At 42.4% G+C, this 20,487-nt stretch overlaps 1 protein-coding gene across 2 annotated transcripts in view; it reads left to right on the top strand.

Moving 5' to 3' along the window:
- TACR1 (tachykinin receptor 1) overlaps window positions 1-20,487 on the top strand; it is a 170,802-nt gene that overhangs the window by 90,804 nt on the left and 59,511 nt on the right. For both annotated transcript variants that reach the window (XM_084765377.1, XM_084765376.1), the window contains one exon: window positions 1,865-2,059. In XM_084765377.1, coding sequence (XP_084621503.1) covers window positions 1,865-2,059 — 195 coding nt within the window. The remainder of the gene's footprint in view (window positions 1-1,864; window positions 2,060-20,487) is intronic.

Here is a 20,487-nt window from a genome sequence, read left to right as displayed (position 1 = left end):
GGCCACATCCCCATGCAAAAGCTCTCAAAAGTTACTAGAGAGGAGCAGAGCTGTGAACTCTCCCTCCCTTCCTCTCTCTCCCCTCCCCCTCCCCTCCTCCTCCCCTCTGGTGCAATCCCCTCTGAGGTTTGTGTCTAGGATTTCCTCATGAAATCACCAGGTGGTAGCTGATGCCATTCTACCAGCTGAGCTCTTAATGCACATGCAGCTCACTGCTAAGCTTTTATAATGCTACATAAGGACTCTTAAAACCTCTGCAATCACACTGTTTAAGAAGGACCCGGTCTGAAAAATGCATCAGGCTTTTTTTTTTATCATTATGCAAGCATTTGCATGTTTCTACGGGATAAGACAGCTGCAGGGTCATGAGGCCATGTCACCTTCTGGTTCCATCATAGCAGAGCTTTGCAGACCGAGACCTCTCGTACAGTGCCTATCAGCATTGTCCCTTCATCCCAATGGCATAAAAGAGAAGTTTTAGGGATGTGGCTCAGTGCAGAGCAATTGCATAGCAAGAGCAAGGTCCTGCGTTCAGTCTCTGTCATCAGGAAGGAAAGGAGGACAGAATTCTTTTATTATTATTTAATTATGTGTGTGCATGCATATGTGTGAGTATAGGTGCACATGAGTGCAATTACCCAAGGAGGCCAGAAGAGGGTGTCAGATGCCCTGGAGCAGCAGGGAGGTGATGGTCAGCCTTGAGCCACCCAGAGTGGATCCTGACAACCAACTCAGGCCGTCTGGAAGAACAATTAGGGCTCTTAGCCTAAATTATCTCTCTCTAGCCTCAAGGATAAAATTCTTGATGTTGGAAGTTCTTACAACGCATCGTTTTTCTCATTCTGTAAGTCGCTAGCGTGTATTTGGCCATCAGGGTTGCACTACAAGCATGTCAAGAACGAAACTATTTCTTCGAATGTTGTTAGATGGACTCCCCACTTTGTAAAATATGTCTGTCTTTCCTTATGAGTTTTTAATAGTGCGTGTCATAAGTCAGATAGTCTAAGGATAGACTATTAAAAATAGTCCAGAAAATACTCATAAATCATCATTTGAGAAGGGCTGCAGGAGGGAGAACTCAGCTGGTGAGAGCTTCCTGTGCAAGTATGAGGACCTGAGACTTTTCCACTGAGGCAGGGTCTCTCCCTGAACCCAGAGCTCAGATCTCAGTCAGTGCCAACAGTCCTCCCGTCTCTGATCCCCTTGGGCCTAGGGTTACAGGCATTTGTGGAGACACGGACCGGACTTCGCTACATAGGTTCTGGGACCTGAATGCCTGACCTCACAGTTCTAGAGCAAGAGGTCTTAACCTGTGAGGTATCTCTCAAGATGCCCCCTGCCTATCCACCCTGAGAAGGACTGACCTGAATTTGATCCCCCAGAAAGTATATGAAAGAGTTGGGGCACGGTGGTGCCCCACTTGTAACCCCAGCATTGTGGAGGCAGGGTCAGGCAGATCCCTGTAGCTTGATGACCAGCTAGCTTAGCCTAATTAGTGAGCCCCAGGGTCCAGAGAAAGACTGTCTCAGAGGACAGGGTAGATGCTTTCTGAGGAAGGACACTGGGGATTGACTTCTAACCTCTACAAATAGACAAGCACAAATATTAGAAACCAGTGAGTTTCTTTATATATAATTTATTTTTACGTTCATTGGTGTTTTGCCAACATGTATGTCTGTGTGAGCGTGTCATAAGCCCTGGAAATGGAGCTACAGACAGGTGTAGGCTGCCATGTGTGTGCTGGGAATTGAACCTGGGTACTCCAGAAGAGCAGCCAGAGCCAACTCATCAGCCCCTTCCAGGAATTTTTGTGGTCAGGAAAAAGAGACAATGACAGACCGTTGCCCTCTCTCCTTTACTGCAGGTACATGGCCATCATCCACCCTCTGCAGCCACGGCTGTCGGCCACCGCTACCAAAGTGGTCATCTTTGTCATCTGGGTCCTGGCTCTCCTGCTGGCCTTCCCACAGGGCTACTACTCCACCACGGAGACTATGCCCAGCAGGGTCGTGTGCATGATCGAGTGGCCGGAGCATCCCAACAGGACTTACGAGAAAGCGTGAGTAGAGATTTGCCAGCCTCGTGCTGTGCTCTGCAGAAACTTCCTTGGCCCTGTTCTTCCTTCCTTCTTCTATAGTCTTTTATAAATGAAGATTTCTCATGTGCCTGTATGCCTGCCTTTCTCACACCCACTTCTCTGACACAGTGTTGACACATCCACCGCGATCAGGAAGTGGTACCCGCAGGACCGTGAAAGACACGTTAAGAATATTAAGACCTAGTTCCCATTACAGGATGCTACAACAACAGACCCTTTGAGTGCCCCATTATCTCTCTTGGGCCTTTTGTCTAAGATGCTCTCCTGCCAGGGTCTGTGTTTCTGCTATGCCACTGTGCTAGGCACGGCATGCTGGAAGGCGGAGATGTCGCCGCTCCAGTCACTCTCAACAACGTCCTTCCCTTCTCCCCTCTGACACAATCTCTCTGCAGCATGTGTTTCGCACGGTCTGTGATTTCCTCTTGAAGTTAAGTGGTCACTGCTCAGGGAGCAGCTGGTACCATAGCACACATGTCATAGGCTACCTCTCTTTTCCATATACCACAGCCCTGCTCCCTGGCCTCCGGTCTTCCTCCTAAACAATGCCACTGCCCTTGAATCTTTTATCTCTAGGAAAGCATCAATCCAAACCCCTTTCAGGAGTTTACACTATAAGAAATGAGACCTCCCCACTCAGAGGAAGTCACAGAAAGAACGCCTTTCAGTGTCTAGGGGTTGCAGAGCACATACAAGCAGGCCCGCTCATGTCCTCGTCAGAGGGCTGATCACGGACAAGCTTTTCCAAGATCTCTTAGTAATTTTCCCTAATGCCTCTTGCCCTGGAGGCAACACTGAAATGCCTTATTCTTACTTCGTTCTGCTCAGCTTAAGGGTGATTTGAACTTTATATAAGCATCTATTGTGTGGACTGACAGCACAGGGATAAAGTGGGTCTTTTGGAAACCCCTCTGCAACCCTCAAATCTCAGGCTTGTTATTCGAATCAAAAACAGCACTGATATTAGAGACAGAAGACCTGAGATTTTTAATTATGAATTGCCACTAGCCGTGTGATCACAGGCAAGGATCCCAGCGTCTCCTCTCCTTTCAAACGGAAGAAAATAAAACATTGTTTCCTGTAAACAAGCATCATGACTCTCAGATGAAATGCTGCGTACCTTCCATTGTAAACCGTTAAATGTCAGACGGGACTTAGGAACCAAATTCATTGGATAGCAGTGTAATTGTGTGGCCTTTAGATTTACTAGCTGCTAAGATAAAACACGGTGCCTGTCATGCCACTTGGATCTGAGAGTTCCAAACCCTGTCCCGCAGCCACTGCAGTGTGTCTGTTACATGGAGCATAAAAATGTGGCTTGCCGGGAAGCAATCCGTAAGGTTGAGACATGGCCCTCCAGACACCAACAATGAAATCTAATCCATCAAGCAGTGGATGGTGAATGCTCAACCTACAAGGCTACGCTGTAAAAATAAGTCTTTCTTGTGAAGCCACGAGCATGAACAAGGTCTCGGTGGTACAAAGAGTGTGGCTCCACCAACAGCCAGGACCTGTGAACATGACCGAGCCAGGTTTCCTCTGTGTTAAAATTCCTCATTAAAAAAGCTGGCTTGTTTAAAAGATACCTACAAGTTCCTTACTCTTACAACAAATTTAAAGCTGAACTAGGAATAGATTTCTCTTCCCACACAGCTGTGGGGTTTTCGTCAGTAAGCAATGGTGCTTAGAGACTTGGTGGAGAACATCTTGTTGATTTGTGTTTATTAACGACTAGAAATTTCCTCTGAGACTCGACACAGTGCACAGGGATTGTCATCTCTCCTGGTTCTGAGAACTCAGAGGAGGTGTTGCGGGTTGTGTGTCACTGTTTGTTTTTACCATAGCACTGCTCTAATTTCATTCTGTCACCATAATAAAATGCTCTGACCAAAAGGAAGTTAGGGAAGGAAAGTGTTTATTTGCCTTACACTTCCAGGTCACAGTCCATTTCCAGGTCACAGTCCATCTTTGAGGAAACTCAAAGCAGAAGCTTGAAGCAGGAACCGTACAGGAACGCTGCTGGCTGGCCCACTCTTAGGCAGCTTTCTTACATAGCTCAGGGCCACGTGTCCAGCGAATGATGCTTCCCACAATGGACTGGGCCCCTCCACATCAATTAAAATATCCCATCAGACAGGCCAACATGATAAAGACAACTATTCAGTTGTGATCCCTTTTGGATGAGTCTGGGCTTTGTCAAGTTGATGGTTAATGAAAAGATGGTAACCTGTAAAACATGACTCTGGTTTATGAGCATTTGAGATTATTTACTCAAGAGGTATACTACATGTTTGCTTTCCAATGCTAAGTTTAAAAAGTCTATTCGCCATCCCTTTCACACATTGACTCTGATGCAAACTTCATTCAAGAGCATAGCACAGTTTCCATATTAAGCGCTGTTTTCTGTGTGTCAGTATCCTCTATAATGTATTGTGCTGTATTTCTAGAGGTTTAAATTTCAGCATGTTTATATTCTCTTCTTTTGGAACTAATGATTGTCCTTTCCACAGTATGCAATAATCCCAAAGGTGATGCCGGATGGAAACCTTGGTTTGGGGGCATTGTGATAATTAGAGTGAACATGTTGGCTCTACTTCAAGAGAGACCAATCCCCGGCCTGATCACCTTCTAGTTCAATCATTGGGTCTTTAAGGCTTCAAGCCTGCTACTACATTCCACATAGATGTATTTGAAGAAGTGAGTGTGACAGTTAACCCTAATGGTCAGTTCGACAAGATTCAGCATCACCATGGAAACACACCTCTAGGTGTGAGGGTGTTTTCAGACACATGTAATTAAGAGAGGAAGACCCAGCCTGCATAGGGGCACCACCACTCATGGGCTAAGATCCAGGACTGACTTGAAAGGGGACAGCAAGCTGAGCACCAGCATTTGTGTCTTTCTGCTTCTTGGCTGTGGGTACCATGTGACTAGCTGCCTCAGGCTCCTGCCTCCATGCCTCCTCCACTGTAATAGACTGCATTTCCTCACGCTGTGAGCCAAACTAATCTTCCTGCCTTAAGTTGCTTTTCCCGAGGTGTTTTGTCACAGCAACAAGACAAGTTACTAATATAAGAAGCAAATAGCTCACATGAAGTGTGGCACCAGGGTCCCATGTGTGCTAAGGGTCCAACGAATGCTGACGGCTGAGATTAGCAGCACTCGCTGATTGGGTTGCCGGCAGGGAGATAGCATGCTGAGCAGATGCTTAGGCTCAATTTCTGATAGATCATTTGTGCCAACAAATTAAGTACATAGAAGCATTGTGCAGAATATCATAAATGCCTTCTGACCACAAGGTGAACTCCCAAAGCTAATCATTCAGATCCTTTGGTAGTGCACAAATTCAGTGAACTACTGGGAAAGACAAATGGCTCGATAAAATGATAGTCTAAGTATTAAACACACTCATCACAAAAAAAGTTCAAATATCCAATTAGTGTATAAAGAGACAGTCGACTTAATTCATCGTGCATGAAATAGAAATTTAAACTGTTAAGGAGGTCATGACACACATCTTCAGACTATCCTATATCTTGACCCAACTAAGTTTTCTAAGTTTTGCAAAGATGGATGCAATGACGAGTTTTGCTGGCTGCCAGAAAAAAAATCTAAATTTACAAAATCACATTGTAAAAGGTTCTAATACTATCTAGAAAACCAGAAGTTATACATGCCCAGACATTTCTCTCAGCAGTAATTACACTAGAAAAGCTTGTGCATTATGAATTAAATGCATATAACAGCTTTTTCAGCTCAGCATTATTCTTACTTGTTCAAGCTGGAGAGATTTCATTTGTCTGTCAATAGAATAAGCGTTCATTGTACACCCTATATCACTAATAAAATCACCCACATGTAGCTCCATGAATGGCTCTCACGGAACTTTAGAATAAGCATAACAAAATGGCATTTTTGAGCTACCAAGAAGAGACTTGATACCCTATGAGCATATACAGGGGGAGGAGGACCCCCTCAGTCACAGTCATAGGGGAGGGGAGTAAGGGGAAAATGGGAAGGAGGGAGGAATGGGAGGATACAAGGGATGGGATAACAATTGAGATGTAATATGAATAAATTAATAAAATATATTTTTTAAAAAAGAAATATAAAATGAGTTGAATTCCAGCAAGGAAGTGACACCATGTAAGCAAAGATCAGTCTCTCCTTCAGAAAGGACAGTGGTGTGATAGCAAAGAGGTGCCTGGGAGCCTCTGAGGGGACAGTGTGGACAGCGGTGTGACGAGGAAGAGTCACCTGGGGAGCCTCTGAGGGGACAGTGTGGACAGCGGTGTGACGAGGAAGAGGTGCCTGGGAGCCTCTGAGGGGACAGTGTGGACAGCGGTGTGACGAGGAAGAGTCACCTGGGGAGCCTCTGAGGGGACAGTGTGGACAGCGGTGTGACGAGGAAGAGTCACCTGGGGAGCCTCTGAGGGGACAGTGTGGACAGCGGTGTGACGAGGAAGAGGTGCCTGGGAGCCTCTGAGGGGACAGTGTGGACAGCGGTGTGACGAGGAAGAGGTGCCTGGGAGCCTCTGAGGGGACAGTGTGGACAGTGGTGTGACGAGGAAGAGGTGCCTGGGGAGCCTCTGAGGGGACAGTGTGGACAGCGGTGTGACGAGGAAGAGGTGCCTGGGGAGCCTCTGAGGGGACAGTGTGGACAGTGGTGTGACGAGGAAGAGGTGCCTGGGGAGCCTCTGAGGGGACAGTGTGGACAGTGGTGTGACGAGGAAGAGGTGCCTGGGGAGCCTCTGAGGGGACAGTGTGGACAGTGGTGTGACGAGGAAGAGGTGCCTGGGAGCCTCTGAGGGGACAGTGTGGACAGCAGTGTGATGGGGAAGAGTCACCTGGGGAGCCTCTGAGGGGACAGTGTGGACAGCGTTGTGATGAAGAAGAGGTGCCTGGGAGCCTCTGGGAGGATGGTTTGGTTATACCTCTTGGACTTGATGGTTGTAGGGTCTGTGTTTGCTTAAATGTTGTTTGTAAGAACAGGCAATTTGTTACTTTGGGCATTGCATATTTTATATTTTTAACATAAAATTAAATGTAATTCAAAGCTTCTGATTTTTGCAAACTCTTAAGAAGATCTTTTCTTTAGGATAGGCCAAAATATTCTACCTTGAAGAAATAGAAGAAATTTTCTTTTGAGGTGTAGCCTCTGCCTGTGATGACATTCTTTGCAGGAACTGGACTTTGAATACATCATATCAGAATGGCTCTCACTTATTCTGTCACCCACTGGACCTCTTGTGTTTGCTTTGCTGACTCCTATGAGTCACTTCACCTTGAGTTTCCCCAACTAGTTAAGGAAAGATAAGCCAAACTCCTGTCCCTAGGGGGGACACACACCATGCTTGAGCTCTCTTCCAGGACAGGAGACTCCAGACCACAGACATAGGTGTATGTGCCGATGTTCACTTCCACAAAGTCATTTTACAAGTTTCTTCTGTGTTTTGAAAGATGAGCAAATTATGGAGTATAACAGGAGTTCCTATGACTCTCTAAGGTCTGTGGACTCCTGTTCCAACTAACCTGTTGTCTTAGCTTGCTTTCTATTGTCGTGATAAAGATCATGAGCAAAAATAAATTGAGGAGAAAGGGTTTTCCTGGCTTGCACTTCCTCATTACAGTCAAGGAAGTCAGGACCAGAACTCGCGCAGGAACCTAGAGGCAGAATATGTGCAGGAGCACTGACTACTGCCTTGCTCCTCATGGCTTGCTCAGCCTACTTTCCTATACAAGCCAGAGGCACCTGCCTAGGAGTGGTACCACCCACAGTGGATGAGTCATCCCACATCAATTATTAATCAAGAAAACACGCCCTACAGACTTTCTCACAAGCCAGTCTAATGGGGGCATTGTCTCAAGTGAAGTTCCCGCTCTTCAGACTTCTCTAGTTTGTGTCAAGTTGACACATATGTACCGATGAATACTCTTCCAGATGAATATTATTCTTCACTCCATTTGAGGAGACATATTTATGAGTCAGCAAAAATACAGTCTCGCAAAACACAACTTATTATGCATATTAGTCTGCATCCTGGTTTTTATCTTAACAATATCTCTTGAAATCTTTCTGTGCTGACACACAAAGGGCTTCTCTGCTTATTCCAGTGACACAGTGTTCTAGTCTTTGAACTCATAACATCATTTCCACAGTCATTAGTTGAAGAGAATTGGATGTTTTCCCACTTTTGGTTGTCACTGTGAATAACCTTACATCTATCATGTAAGGATATCTAAATATGAATTAACAAAAATGGAACATGAGGATTTTTATTTTAATATTTTTCCTCTATACAGAATTGTATCGAGGTACATTCTCACCAATAATGTATGAGAGTCCCTGCTCCTCCTCTGCAAGCCAACAAAGTATCGTGTCAAAGCTTTAGAATTTTCCCAGCTGGAACGGAAATATGGCATCTCATTAATGCTAAAATGCATGTGCCTTTTGTCGTGAATGAGTTGAAATAGCCTTTCATATTTTAGAGACTTTCACATACATTTGTAGTATATCACTCCAATGTGTTATAACTTATTTCTTATGTCATAAGCATATATTTACAACGTGATGTGAATATATGTGAAAAAGAATAGAAAGATAGAGACAGAATAATAAATGCTTAATTGGCTGATTGATAACTAATATAGGTAGATGATAGAGGAAGTACGAACAGAGAGAGATAGACAGATAGATAGTGATATAGAGGTAGACAGACAGGTGATATACAGGTAGATAAATAGGTAGATAGGTAGATGATAGATAGATACATAGACACATAGATAGATACATAGATGCATAGATACATAAATAGATACATACATACATAGATACATAGGTAGATAGTAGATACATACATAGATACACACATGATAGATAGATAGTAGGTTGATAGATACATAGAAGATAGATAATGATGTAATGATACATAGATCTGTGATATATATATATAGAGAAATATGGTAAATAGATGGCAAGTATTCAAGTAGATGGTGATAGAAAATAAGATAACAGATGATACAAAGATTGATGGATAGATAAATAGAATATAAATGATGCTAGTTAATAGATGATAGATGATAAATCAACAGCTGTTGGTGGGTAGATAGATATGATAAGTAGATAGATAACTGAACTTCCAGGTGGACTGCTTCTCGGTGCGTCCCTGGATCCCTGGGAAGACAAGTTGATTTCTTCTGTTGTTCTCTGCTGATGTTTACAATCTGCAGTAATAGAAAATTATGCCAATGCAATAAGGTCCCAAGAACGGGGGCTTGGGCTCCTCATGAATACTAATTTGCAATTGACCCTGCCTTAATTATCAACCCAGCAGCCTGCTTGTGGCTGATCTAGCAAGGCAGTGAACTAACCCAGGGGCTCTTAGAAAAAGTGAATTTGATTGACAAGTGTTGAACAAAGATTTCGTGTGTGGCCCAAAGCAACTCTACTCGCTAGAGCAAAAAAATCACAGAAAAGATGTGAGTATAAAGAAGAAAACCCTGTCTTTACCTGAGGCACTTCTGCTCACCACTTCCGTTAGATGTACAGTAGTTTTTGAGGGAATGCAGCTAAAGGCTGGTCCCTCTTGCCTGTGCTGTACAGGCTGCATGGTGGCAGCAGTCCAGGAGGAACCAAGGCAAGGCTCTTAATGACAGGACTGATGAATGAACTAATCTTTCTTCGTTGGCGGACCTACCACCAAGACCAAGAAACAACCTGTGACGAGGAAGAAAACTGAGAGACAGCCAAGCAATCTAGACAGCTAAGGGGATTTCAGCATCATTAATTCATTTATTAATTCTTGTCATCTGTCATTTCCTGCTAATTACACTGCTACGTACATGACTTTGTGGTATGGTTTGAGCAAGACATGTCTATTCTGAATCCAAGAACTCCCTGTATTGTGGCAGGAGATTACGTAGCAGTTCTTGATGGACTACCTGGAGCTGCTGTGGAAATGTAAGTCTAAATCTGTACGAACTCTAACAGAAAACTATAAACACATGGCACTGCTGGGGCTGGAGAGATGGCTCAGTAGTTAACAGCACTGGCTGTTCTTGCAGAGGAGCCAGGTTTGATTCCCAGCCCCCACATCGGGACTTAGAATTCACTTTGATTCCAGTTCCCAGGGTCCAGTGTCTTCTTCCGGCTTCTATGAGCACTTCATGCACCTAGTGTACATGCACACAGGCAGGAGAACATTCATATGGGTGAAAAATAAAAAATCTTTTTTGAAAACTATGACATTGTCAATATTACACACTTTTTCTTCTTTCAAAACCTATCACTGGAAACCCAACTAACATTTTACATTTGTGTTCTATATTTCCATTAATAATGGCAGTTGGACTGTCCCTGGTTTCATGGGGGACAGGAAACAGGCGAGGCTGGCTGGTCCCCTCAGGGCAGCCTCCCCTTCACCACAGCAGATGGAAGGGCTGGGCAGAGCTCAGCTCTCAGCAGGATTTTCAAAAGCTGTCTGGAGGCTTCTGGGTGCCTAGCCCTTCTCTCTGACCCACCCACCCTGGGCCTCCCAGAATCTCAAGAGCCTGCTGTATTCACCTGCCCGCTGCCCTGCTGGGCACCTACCCTGGTGATCCTCCTGTACCCAGTCATTTCATTTCACACTGTAGGGTGGGGGGTGAGGCTCCCACCGTGACTTGTTTACAGCTGGGTGTGACTCAGTAAAGTGAATTTTTTTTTTCAAAAAAAAAAAAATCAATGCTTGGTAGGAAATCATAGCAGAAAAGTAAAAGGAGTTATTAGAAAATACACTGCTGTAGCACATCTGGGATTTCTACATCTTTTATTCTTTCATAGAAGGGGAAGAGGTTTCATGGTCTTGTTGTCTGTTTGTTTGAGTTTTGGGGATTTGTTTTGTTTTGTCTGCTTTGTTTTGTCCTGTTTTGCCAAGCTGCTTCAGGCTTTTAGCCAAGAAATATAGGTATATTTGTGGTTTTGGCTATTTGTATTCCATCTCTTTCCCCATCCTCACTGCATTTATAAACATGTCCCAGAGCCCCTAGCATCGTCATCACAATAGGTGATAATCAGCTAAACCAAGAAGTAAGAATTCTTTGATGCTATTGGAGAGATGGTACCATGGAGTGCAGGACTAGTGGGTTATGAATGGTATGCGTGGGGAGGAAAATCATGGGGGCCAGGGTTAGCTGGGAAGGGGGGCAGGAGAGTAGAGCAGGGAGGAAGTGGAGAAGGGATAACTAACACTAAGATTGTTTGAAACAGCCACATAGAAACTTACTATAAGTTACTATAAGATATACATAACTTTATATTATATATAAACATGTTAGCCAGGCGTGGTGGTGCACGCCTGTAACCCCAGCACTCGGGAGGTAAGGGCAGGCAGATCACTGTGAGTTCGAGGCCAGCCTGGTCCACAAAGTGAGTCTAGTACAGTCAAGGCTACACAGAGAAACCCTGCCTGGAAAAAAACAAAACAAAACAAAACAACAACAACAACAACAAAAATGCGAGAGGTTATCAAACAGAAATCTCAAAACCAGGAGTGGTATACCCACCCCCTTTTGAATTGTTGGACTTGGGTCACAGGACATGGCAAAATCAAGCTGATTTTGACTTGGAAATTTTCTCCATACTGGCTCGCTTTTCTAGTGACAGAAGGTCCTGTGCAGGCTACCAATGGAGAAAAGTCATCAACAGCTATGACCTCTGTAAGCTACAATAATGGCTAGACTGCCAAAATATACTCATTGGTGCAAGAGTGGTATTAATCGTATAGAAGTCACCAACTACTTTCTGATTGAATATAAAGCCCACCCCACCATGTGGAACGTATGCCTGGGACTGTAAACCTGTCGGCAAACTGATGGCTCAGGAGCTCATAGGCCCTGAGTTACTATTATTTTGTTAAATGGACACAGTATCATACTGCCTTCTATATACTTACCTGTATACCCATAGCCCTCATCAGCGGAGATTCTTTCTGCAATGTATGTGGTTAATACTGGGGCAAATGACACATCCTTAGCAGCATTTAATTATAAGGTAAAAGTATAAATGTGGGAAACTTGGGATCATCAATTTGGGATTCTATTTTTTTAAATAATGTATTCACATTACATCCCAACTGTTACCCTCGCTCATATCTTCCCATTCCTACCCTCTCTCCCTATTCTGCCCTATTCCCCTCCCCTAATCCTCTGACAGGGGGAGCCCTCCTCCCCTATTATCTGACCCCAGCCTATCAGGTGTCATTAGGATAGCCTGCATCTTCTTCCTTTGTGGACCGGCAAGGCTCCGCCAAGGGGAAGTTATCAAATCTCGGGCACCAGAGTTCATGTCAGAGGCAGTCCATGCTACCCCACATGGACAGTGAGCTGTCCATCAGCTGGACAGGGGGTCTAGGTTCTGGGCATGCATTGTCTTTGGTTCATGCATCAGTTTGTACATGCCCCCAAAATTCCACCAGAGAACTCCTACAGCCGATAAACACCTTCAGCAAAGTGGCTGGGTACAAGATTAATTTTCTAAAAAATCTGTAGCCCTCCTGTATACAAATGACAAACAGGTTGAGAAAGAAATTAGGGAAACCATACCCTTCATAATAGCCACAAATAATAAAAAGTATCTTAGTGTAACTCTAACCAAACAAGGGAAAGACTTGAATGGGGGAAAAAATTCAAGTCTCTGAAAGAAAGAAACTGAAGAAGATATCAGAAGATGGAAAGATCTCCCATGCTCATGGATCGAGAGAATCAACATAGTAAACATAGCCATCTTACCAAAAGCAACTTACAGATTCAATGCAATCCCTATCAAAATACCCACACAATTTCTTACACACCTTAAAAGATCAGTTCTCAACTTCATATAGAAAAAAAAACCAGAATAGGTAAAACAATCCTGTATAATAAAAGAGCTTCCGAAGGAATCTCCATCCCTGTTCTCAAGCTGTACTATAGAGCAACAGTAATTAAAAAAAACAAAAAACAATGGCATGGTACTGGCATAGCAGCAATAGGCTGGTTGATCAATGGAATCGAATCAAAAACCCAGAAATAAAATCACACACACAGACAATTTGGGATTCTTCTGGGAGGCTGCAATCAGCTTCTAATTCTGCTGCCCTCAGGTTGAGACGATAAAGCTTAAACAGGCCTGAGAGCCTAATGTTCAGCCAGATGGAAGATAGGCACTTGTAAAACCAGAAATAATCAAATTGGCACCGGCTGGGAAGCAGAAGGGGGAAAAATACTGCTCATGAATTGTATTTAGGAGCTGGGGAGATGGCTCAGTGAGGAAGAATGCCTGCTGACATTAGGACATAAGTCCAAATCCCTAACACCTATATTTTAAAAAAAACCAAGCTTGGCCATATGCATCTTTAACACCAGCACTGTGAGAAGTGGACCAAAGCGATGGATTTGATGGAGCCTGCTGGTCCCCACCCTATCTCCAGGTTCAGTAAGAAACAGAGTCTCGGTGAAATAAAGTGGAGAGACATCAGAACTCCCTATTCTCTGGCTTCTGCATATGTATGCACAGAGGCATGCACACATTATGCATACAACACACACACATACACACACACCTCAAAGTACATTCCTGCTGATCACTTACATAAAATGCTTTGTGCATTTTTTTAAATCCATTTATACAAGTCCCTGGGATGAAAAAAAATAGAGGGCTTTATCATTTACTATATGTACTTGGCATAACTTAATACAAACAGCTGGCAAAGAAGTCTCCAGACACAACTCGTTGAGCCAATTCCATTTACAAGTGTAGACAGAAATGTCCCAGTTAAAGTACTCAAGGAGCTGGAGAGATGGCTAACTAAGAGTGCTTGCTGCTTTTGCAAAGGACCAGAGTTCGATTCCCAGAACCCACATCGTAGCTCGCAAACATCTGTAATTCCAGTTCCTCCACAGGCTCATGCCCACATGTAGTGCACATAAAGTCATGCGAGCAAACACACATTTGCAGAAGGCAAAAGCAGGAATAAATCTTTAAAATGTCAAAAAAAGAACTTCAAGTCATATTAGAATAGCAATGCATTGTTTCAGAGCATGACTTTTTTCTAGCAAATAAGATTATTAGATTATCAGGAAATATATTATTATATTTCATTAACTAAATTAGTCAAAGAGAAGCATCTTATTCATCTCCATTAATGCCAAAATGGTTTGTTAAGATGCAATATCTAATCTCTTAAGGAAAACTGGCTCATATCAGAAATAATCCTGAACAAAAAGAAAGCAAAGAGATCTCTTTCCAACAGAAACAAAACAAGAAGACTTGGGATAATTAGGAAAGAGTCAGGATCTATATGAAAGCAATGGAAAATACCAGATGCCTTGGACTGTACTGAATGACACATGAGAATGTTTGAGAAATGTGTCTTGCAAGATTGAAAACTCAGAAAATACATAATTGTGTCCCTTATGTCTAATATAATTCCATAAATGTCTGAGTTCTTCAACCAGATCCAAAAGTAAGTTTAGGTGATTAATAAAGGGAGCCTTTTGGATGAATATATATATATATTCATATTGCAAGAAAAATGTTGAATGGAAGTAAGTAATTTTGGTATCAACAAAATAATGAAAAAGACTAACAAGAAGCAACTTGCACTTCCAACTACTCAATGCTAAGGACAAATAGAACAAGCAAAGAATCACGTACACACACAACATCACATATGTACACACACCACACACATCAATATATACACCACATGCATACTACATGCACACTCCCATACTACACACACATTCAAATACCACACATAAACATAAATATATGTATATATATATACACACACACACAAACAAGTACATACACAAACACACACAAAACCACAAGTTCATATGTATGTGCAACATTCACACACTATACTACACCCACACACACCACCACCACCCCATCACCACCATCACCACCACCACCAGAGAAATTCAAGTATATAAAATACCACATTTAGTATATGCTAAAGACAGCTCATATTTGTTTAAAGCATGAATAACTCAAAATGCTATGGAACCCTGCACTGAAATGAGCTTGTGAATACCTGTGCAGGCCACCCCAGCTCAGAGAAGCACTGGAGCTGTGAGCATATTTAAATAAACTCCTTTTCTTTTAAAAGCCAATTTATTTTTATAGGTAACAGGTGTAGCTTAAAAGGCAGGACGCATCGTCTCTCTAGCCATCTCCAACACCCACTCCCTTGTGTAGAACCGCTGTTCTTGGTCTCCCATGAGCCTTTCAGGGTTTCTTTATGACATCTAATAAAGAATAGACCTATGTTCTTATTTCGTCCTTTGTTAGCACAAAATATATCACACAAGCAACCCTTACTGTTATTTGCTGCAGCAAGTCTTTTCGCTGCTTCTTTACAGCTGTGTAATATGCTTTTTCATGCAAACTCTATCATGGGCTTAGCTCATATGCTTCTGATTTATAGCAGGAGTGTTCCTGGGTTTGCTGCTTTTAATCATATTGCAGTTCATATTCTCCACTGTGATAAGTGTTGCAGGACAGAAAGACTGATCGCTTTGCTTAAATCTTGTGCTTCCCAAATTTTTTGACCACAGACTATTTTGTTAACTCTGTTAGCATCCTACAGGGATATTATTCTTAAGATATAATACTGAAGAAAAAAAAAGTCCAGGTTCAACATAAAGCTGGATTTCCTGCTAGCAAATTAAAACCTATACATCTTCCAAATAAAGTGGGATAGAGTAGAGGTTTTCACAGCATGACGCCCAAGGCCAGAGCCAGAATGAAACAAGTGCTGGTTCTGATGTGATTTGGGCAAAAATCAATATGAAAATATGTAGATAGATAGGTCATAGACAGACATATAGATGATGGATGAATGATACAATATAGATGATAGCTACATACATACATAGATGCTTAGATAGATGATATTGTAGGTAGAAGACAAAGATGGATATTAGATAAGTAAATAGATGATAAATAGATAGATAGATAGATGATAGATAGATTCGTTAAATCATGTACATCAGAAAACTTAATATAAGCATCTTCAAAAATGGAAGGAAATGAAAACAAAGAAATAAAGTACTAATATAATTAAGATCAAAGAGGTCTAGCTAGTTAATAACAATAAATCAAGTCCCTCAAAACCGGCAGCTTGTGAAAGAATATTAAAATTTTATATTCTAAAAATGGAGATAATTTTCTGTTCACTTGACCAGCTTGCACTAAGCTTGATGGAAATGCTAAGGATGAACAAGTTTCCAGGGCAGGTAGATGCAGTTAGTAGAAAGAGAGTTGGGCGCTATGCATCAGTGTCTAAATGCATGCTTGATGTGAGTCAACAATTGCACTCTTATGGATTCTTTGTTTTTTAATTTTATGTGTGTGGATGTTTTGCCTGCAAGTATGTCTATGTACCACGTGTGTGCCAGGTGACTGCTGAGGTCAGAGGAGGGCATCAGATCCTCTGGAACTGGAGTTGGAGATGATTATAAAGCCACTTTGTGGATGCTAGGGATTGAATCCAGGTTCTTTGGAAGAGCAACCAGTGCTTTGACCACTGAGCCACCTCTCCAGCCTACCCCCTTAGAAATTAAGGATAAGAATGTATATATACATCCTTGGTGTCAATATGGTTAATTAGGTTGTAAATTAGAAAAAAAATATCCAGCCAGGCGCAGTGACTCACGCCTGTAATCCCAGCACTCAGGGAGGCAGAGGCAGGCGGAGCTCTGTGAGTTCGAGGCCAGCCTGGTCCACAAAGTGAGTCCAGGGCAGCCAGTGCTATACAGAGAAACCCTGTTGGAGATATGTGTATATAAATATGTAAATATATATATCCAATAATTACAAATTGACTAAGTAATCCATACAAAGAAAAATGAGACTGTTGTTTACAATGTCATTGTATAAACATATGAGCATAAAAATGCATTTAAAACATTATGATCATGAATATTAAATGGGGTCCTAAGTAACACACATAGTTAGGTACCTGTATATCTCTTGTTAGTCCCCACATGTCCTCACAGATTTTGGGGGACGGGCAGAAAGCTGAAAATTAAACAATCAAATTTAATGCTCAATATTTTTTAAGTCTTTGTGGCTGAGTGATTACAAATGCTTACTGGTCTTGTAAAGGTCTAAAGTTTGGGTCTCAGCACCCACATCAGATGGTATATAAGAACCTGTAACTCCAGCTACAGGGAATCTGATACCTTCTGTACTGTGCAGGCTTCTGCATTCACACATGCATACACACATAATCTGAAATAAAATAAATCTTTTAAAATGGAATTAAATGTTCATGGCAGTTTTATTTATAATAGCCAAAATTTCTAATCCAAATGTCCTTTCATGGACAAATAGACAAAGTAGTATATGCAATGATATATACATTGACCCAGACAAAATGTAATCTCAAAAATTTCAATTAAGGACTGAGAAATCAGTTCAGGAGTATTGTGCTTGTTGAGTATGCATGAGGCCCTACGTTAGCTCCTCAACACTACAAATAACAACAATAAACTCATATTATCCTCTTGAAATGGCTAAATTTTTTACTTATACATTTATTTTATTATACTTATACAAAATAAACTACATAGAGCAAGAAGAACCATGAAACAATCAGAAGTTATATTCATGTTACATTCATAGTGTTTTGCCTATTTGTATTTGGCAATCTTGAAGAAAACATTTTCCTATCTTGGTGAGTCTAAAATTCCAAATGTAAATCAGTATCTACCATATCCCATCTCTATCAACTTAAAACATCTATCTAGACCTAAAAATATCTCAACCCCTAACAGCTAAGCTTAATTGTGAAACTAACCTATTTGGTCTTCAATCCCATCAGAGACTTGAGAAGAAATAAAATTAATTGCCTGAGTAAACCAGAAGTGCATGTGAGCAACTTCCAAATTGGAAAAAAAAACTGACAGAGATAATCTGCTGCCTGAACAGTCTCCCAAAACTTTCTAGAACATTGCAGCATCATCTTCAGCCTTCTGGCCCAGTGACAGATATATTTGTGAGGCAGGAGCTATTGAGGACTCGCTTATCCTGTCTTGGCAGAGTTTGACCGTCAACTCTACTGACTGAATTCTGTCAGTGATTGAAATGAGGACATTTTTCCCACTGGCTGGTTTGCCGCATTTGAAGCCATCTCCATAAGGAGGTTCTTTAATGTTCATCGTCTTCTTTGAGGTAGGCTGGGTGTTGCCAGGAGTTTACCTGTCTTATTGGAAATGACTAAATTTTAATAAAACTAGTGGTCACCAGGGACTAGCAGAAGGGTGAGTGTGACTATCGTTGTTTGGGCATGAAGGACTCCTATTCCAGGCGTGCTTACCCATACAAGTGATGTTCAGAGGAAGGTCTTCAGGGAAGTGATGACAGAAGGCTGTGGATCAGCTCATTCCTGGGCTGTGACAAAAACACCATGACCAAGGCAACTTATAGAAGGAAGAGTTTGTTCTGGTTTGTGATGCCAGAGGGATAAAGCCCATTACAGCAAGGAAAACATGACAGCAAGAGGCAGGCAAGGCAGCAGGAGCAGGAAGCAGAAAGCGGACTCTAGTGACACTCTTCCTCCAGCAAAGATGCACCTATTTCCCCCAACAGCGCCACCAACTGGAGACCAGCATTCAAATACATAAGACTGTGGGGGACATTTCTCATTCGAACCACTGCAAAAGAATGGGGTTTATTTTAGCTTATAATTCCAGGTAACAGTGCATCAATTAGAGGAATTTGTAGTGTTCAGTGACTTTTATCTTGAATGATGGAAGTTTTGGTTTCACTTCCCTGAAATTTCAACCCATGCTAACTATAAGTCACTGCATCCACAGTTGTTCTTAAAAACTTTATTGATCTGTGTGTGTGTGTGTGTGTGTGTGTGTGTGTGTGTGCGCGCGCGCGCGCGCTCACACGTGCACACACACACACACACACACACACACACACACACACACACACATACAAGCATGTGGAGGTCAGAGGACAACTTTCAGGAGCCCATTTTTCTCCCTCCACTGTGGGTTCCAGGTCACCAAGCTTCTGTGGCACGTATTCTCCTTTTCTGAGCCACGTCACCTGCCCTGTAAAGGTTAACCTTGATCGTCAGCCTGATGAGACTTAGAACACTATGGAAATGCACCTGAGGGTGTTTTTGTTTTTTAATAATAAGGGTATTTGCTTTTAGAATAAAAATATTATCTAATGAGAATTAAAGATACAATAAGATATACATCTTGAATCTGGAAAATAGAACAAAATGTTTTCTGAATCCTCAAGACAGAGTTTTCTGCTATTTTAGTTTCTTGAAGAAATCTGATGCTGTATAATTTTTCTGTTCTAAATAGTTTATAATTTCTGTCTCCACAAATTCCAGATTTTTATTATATATATATAATATGTGCCATATATTATATGTGCCATAAAATGTGTCTAAAGATTTTATTATATTTATATTTTTCCTGTCATTGCTGAGGCCTTACAATAGAAATGCAATCAGAACTCTAATTTGGGGGAGTTCCCTCTAACCATTCTTCCATCATCAGGGCCCTCTAGCGTGCACCGGTAGTTTTTCCAAATGTGTTTCCCTTGCCATGTTACTCACTCCAATCAACTTTTCCCATTGTTTTTCAAGTTTCCGGGTGAATTCACAAGCATTTCTGTCGAAACCATAAGATCAGGAGATTAGCTACTGCTCACTGCCTCTCTGCACTGGAGTTCTGTCAGTCAGCTTGCATTTGAAAGCGGGATTTGCTGCTTTGTCAAGGCTGTAGTGGCCTCTCAAGTCTTGTTTGAGAAACAAACAAGGGCTTACTTTGAATTTCCATCTATCTTTTGAAATAAGATTTTTCACAGAAGCACTAACTTCCCTCAGATTGGTCCCCACGTGAGTCTGCCATACACCCTTCCATGGAAGCCTTTGGGTCATCACCGTCCAATGTAGCCCAGCAATGGGAACTTGGGGTGCATTAAAACTGGAGGAGCCCTTGGCAGAGCTTCCAGTCCTAGATGAAGAGAGAGTGGACCAGCTTGACTGCCCTATAGGTTCAGCCGTGCTGCGGCTCGCACGGGGATGCTCAGAGCCCTGTGACATCACTGACGTCTTCACCTCTTCAGGCCAGCAGGAAGTGGCCATCTACCCCGAAGTGTTAGTGCTCTACCCAGTGTCAACTGTTCATTCCAAAACTGGTTGAAGGCTTGAGGTGTAGCTTTCCCCGTTCACTCAGCTCCATCTTTCAGCCCTCTGTGCTGGATGGAGCAGGCTCCTGGAACCTCACCCAGCTGAGTTTTTCTTCTAGCTGCTCAACCTGCCTCCGCCAGGTGGCGGCAGCTCTGAAAAGCTTGATTCTACCTAGTCAGCGGCACCTTGCAAACATTTCCAGGG

The sequence above is a fragment of the Acomys minous genome (genome assembly GCF_964271855.1).
Source record: "Acomys minous genome assembly, chromosome: 17".
NCBI lineage: Eukaryota > Metazoa > Chordata > Mammalia > Rodentia > Muridae > Acomys > Acomys minous.
This window is presented reverse-complemented; position numbering and strand designations above follow the sequence as displayed.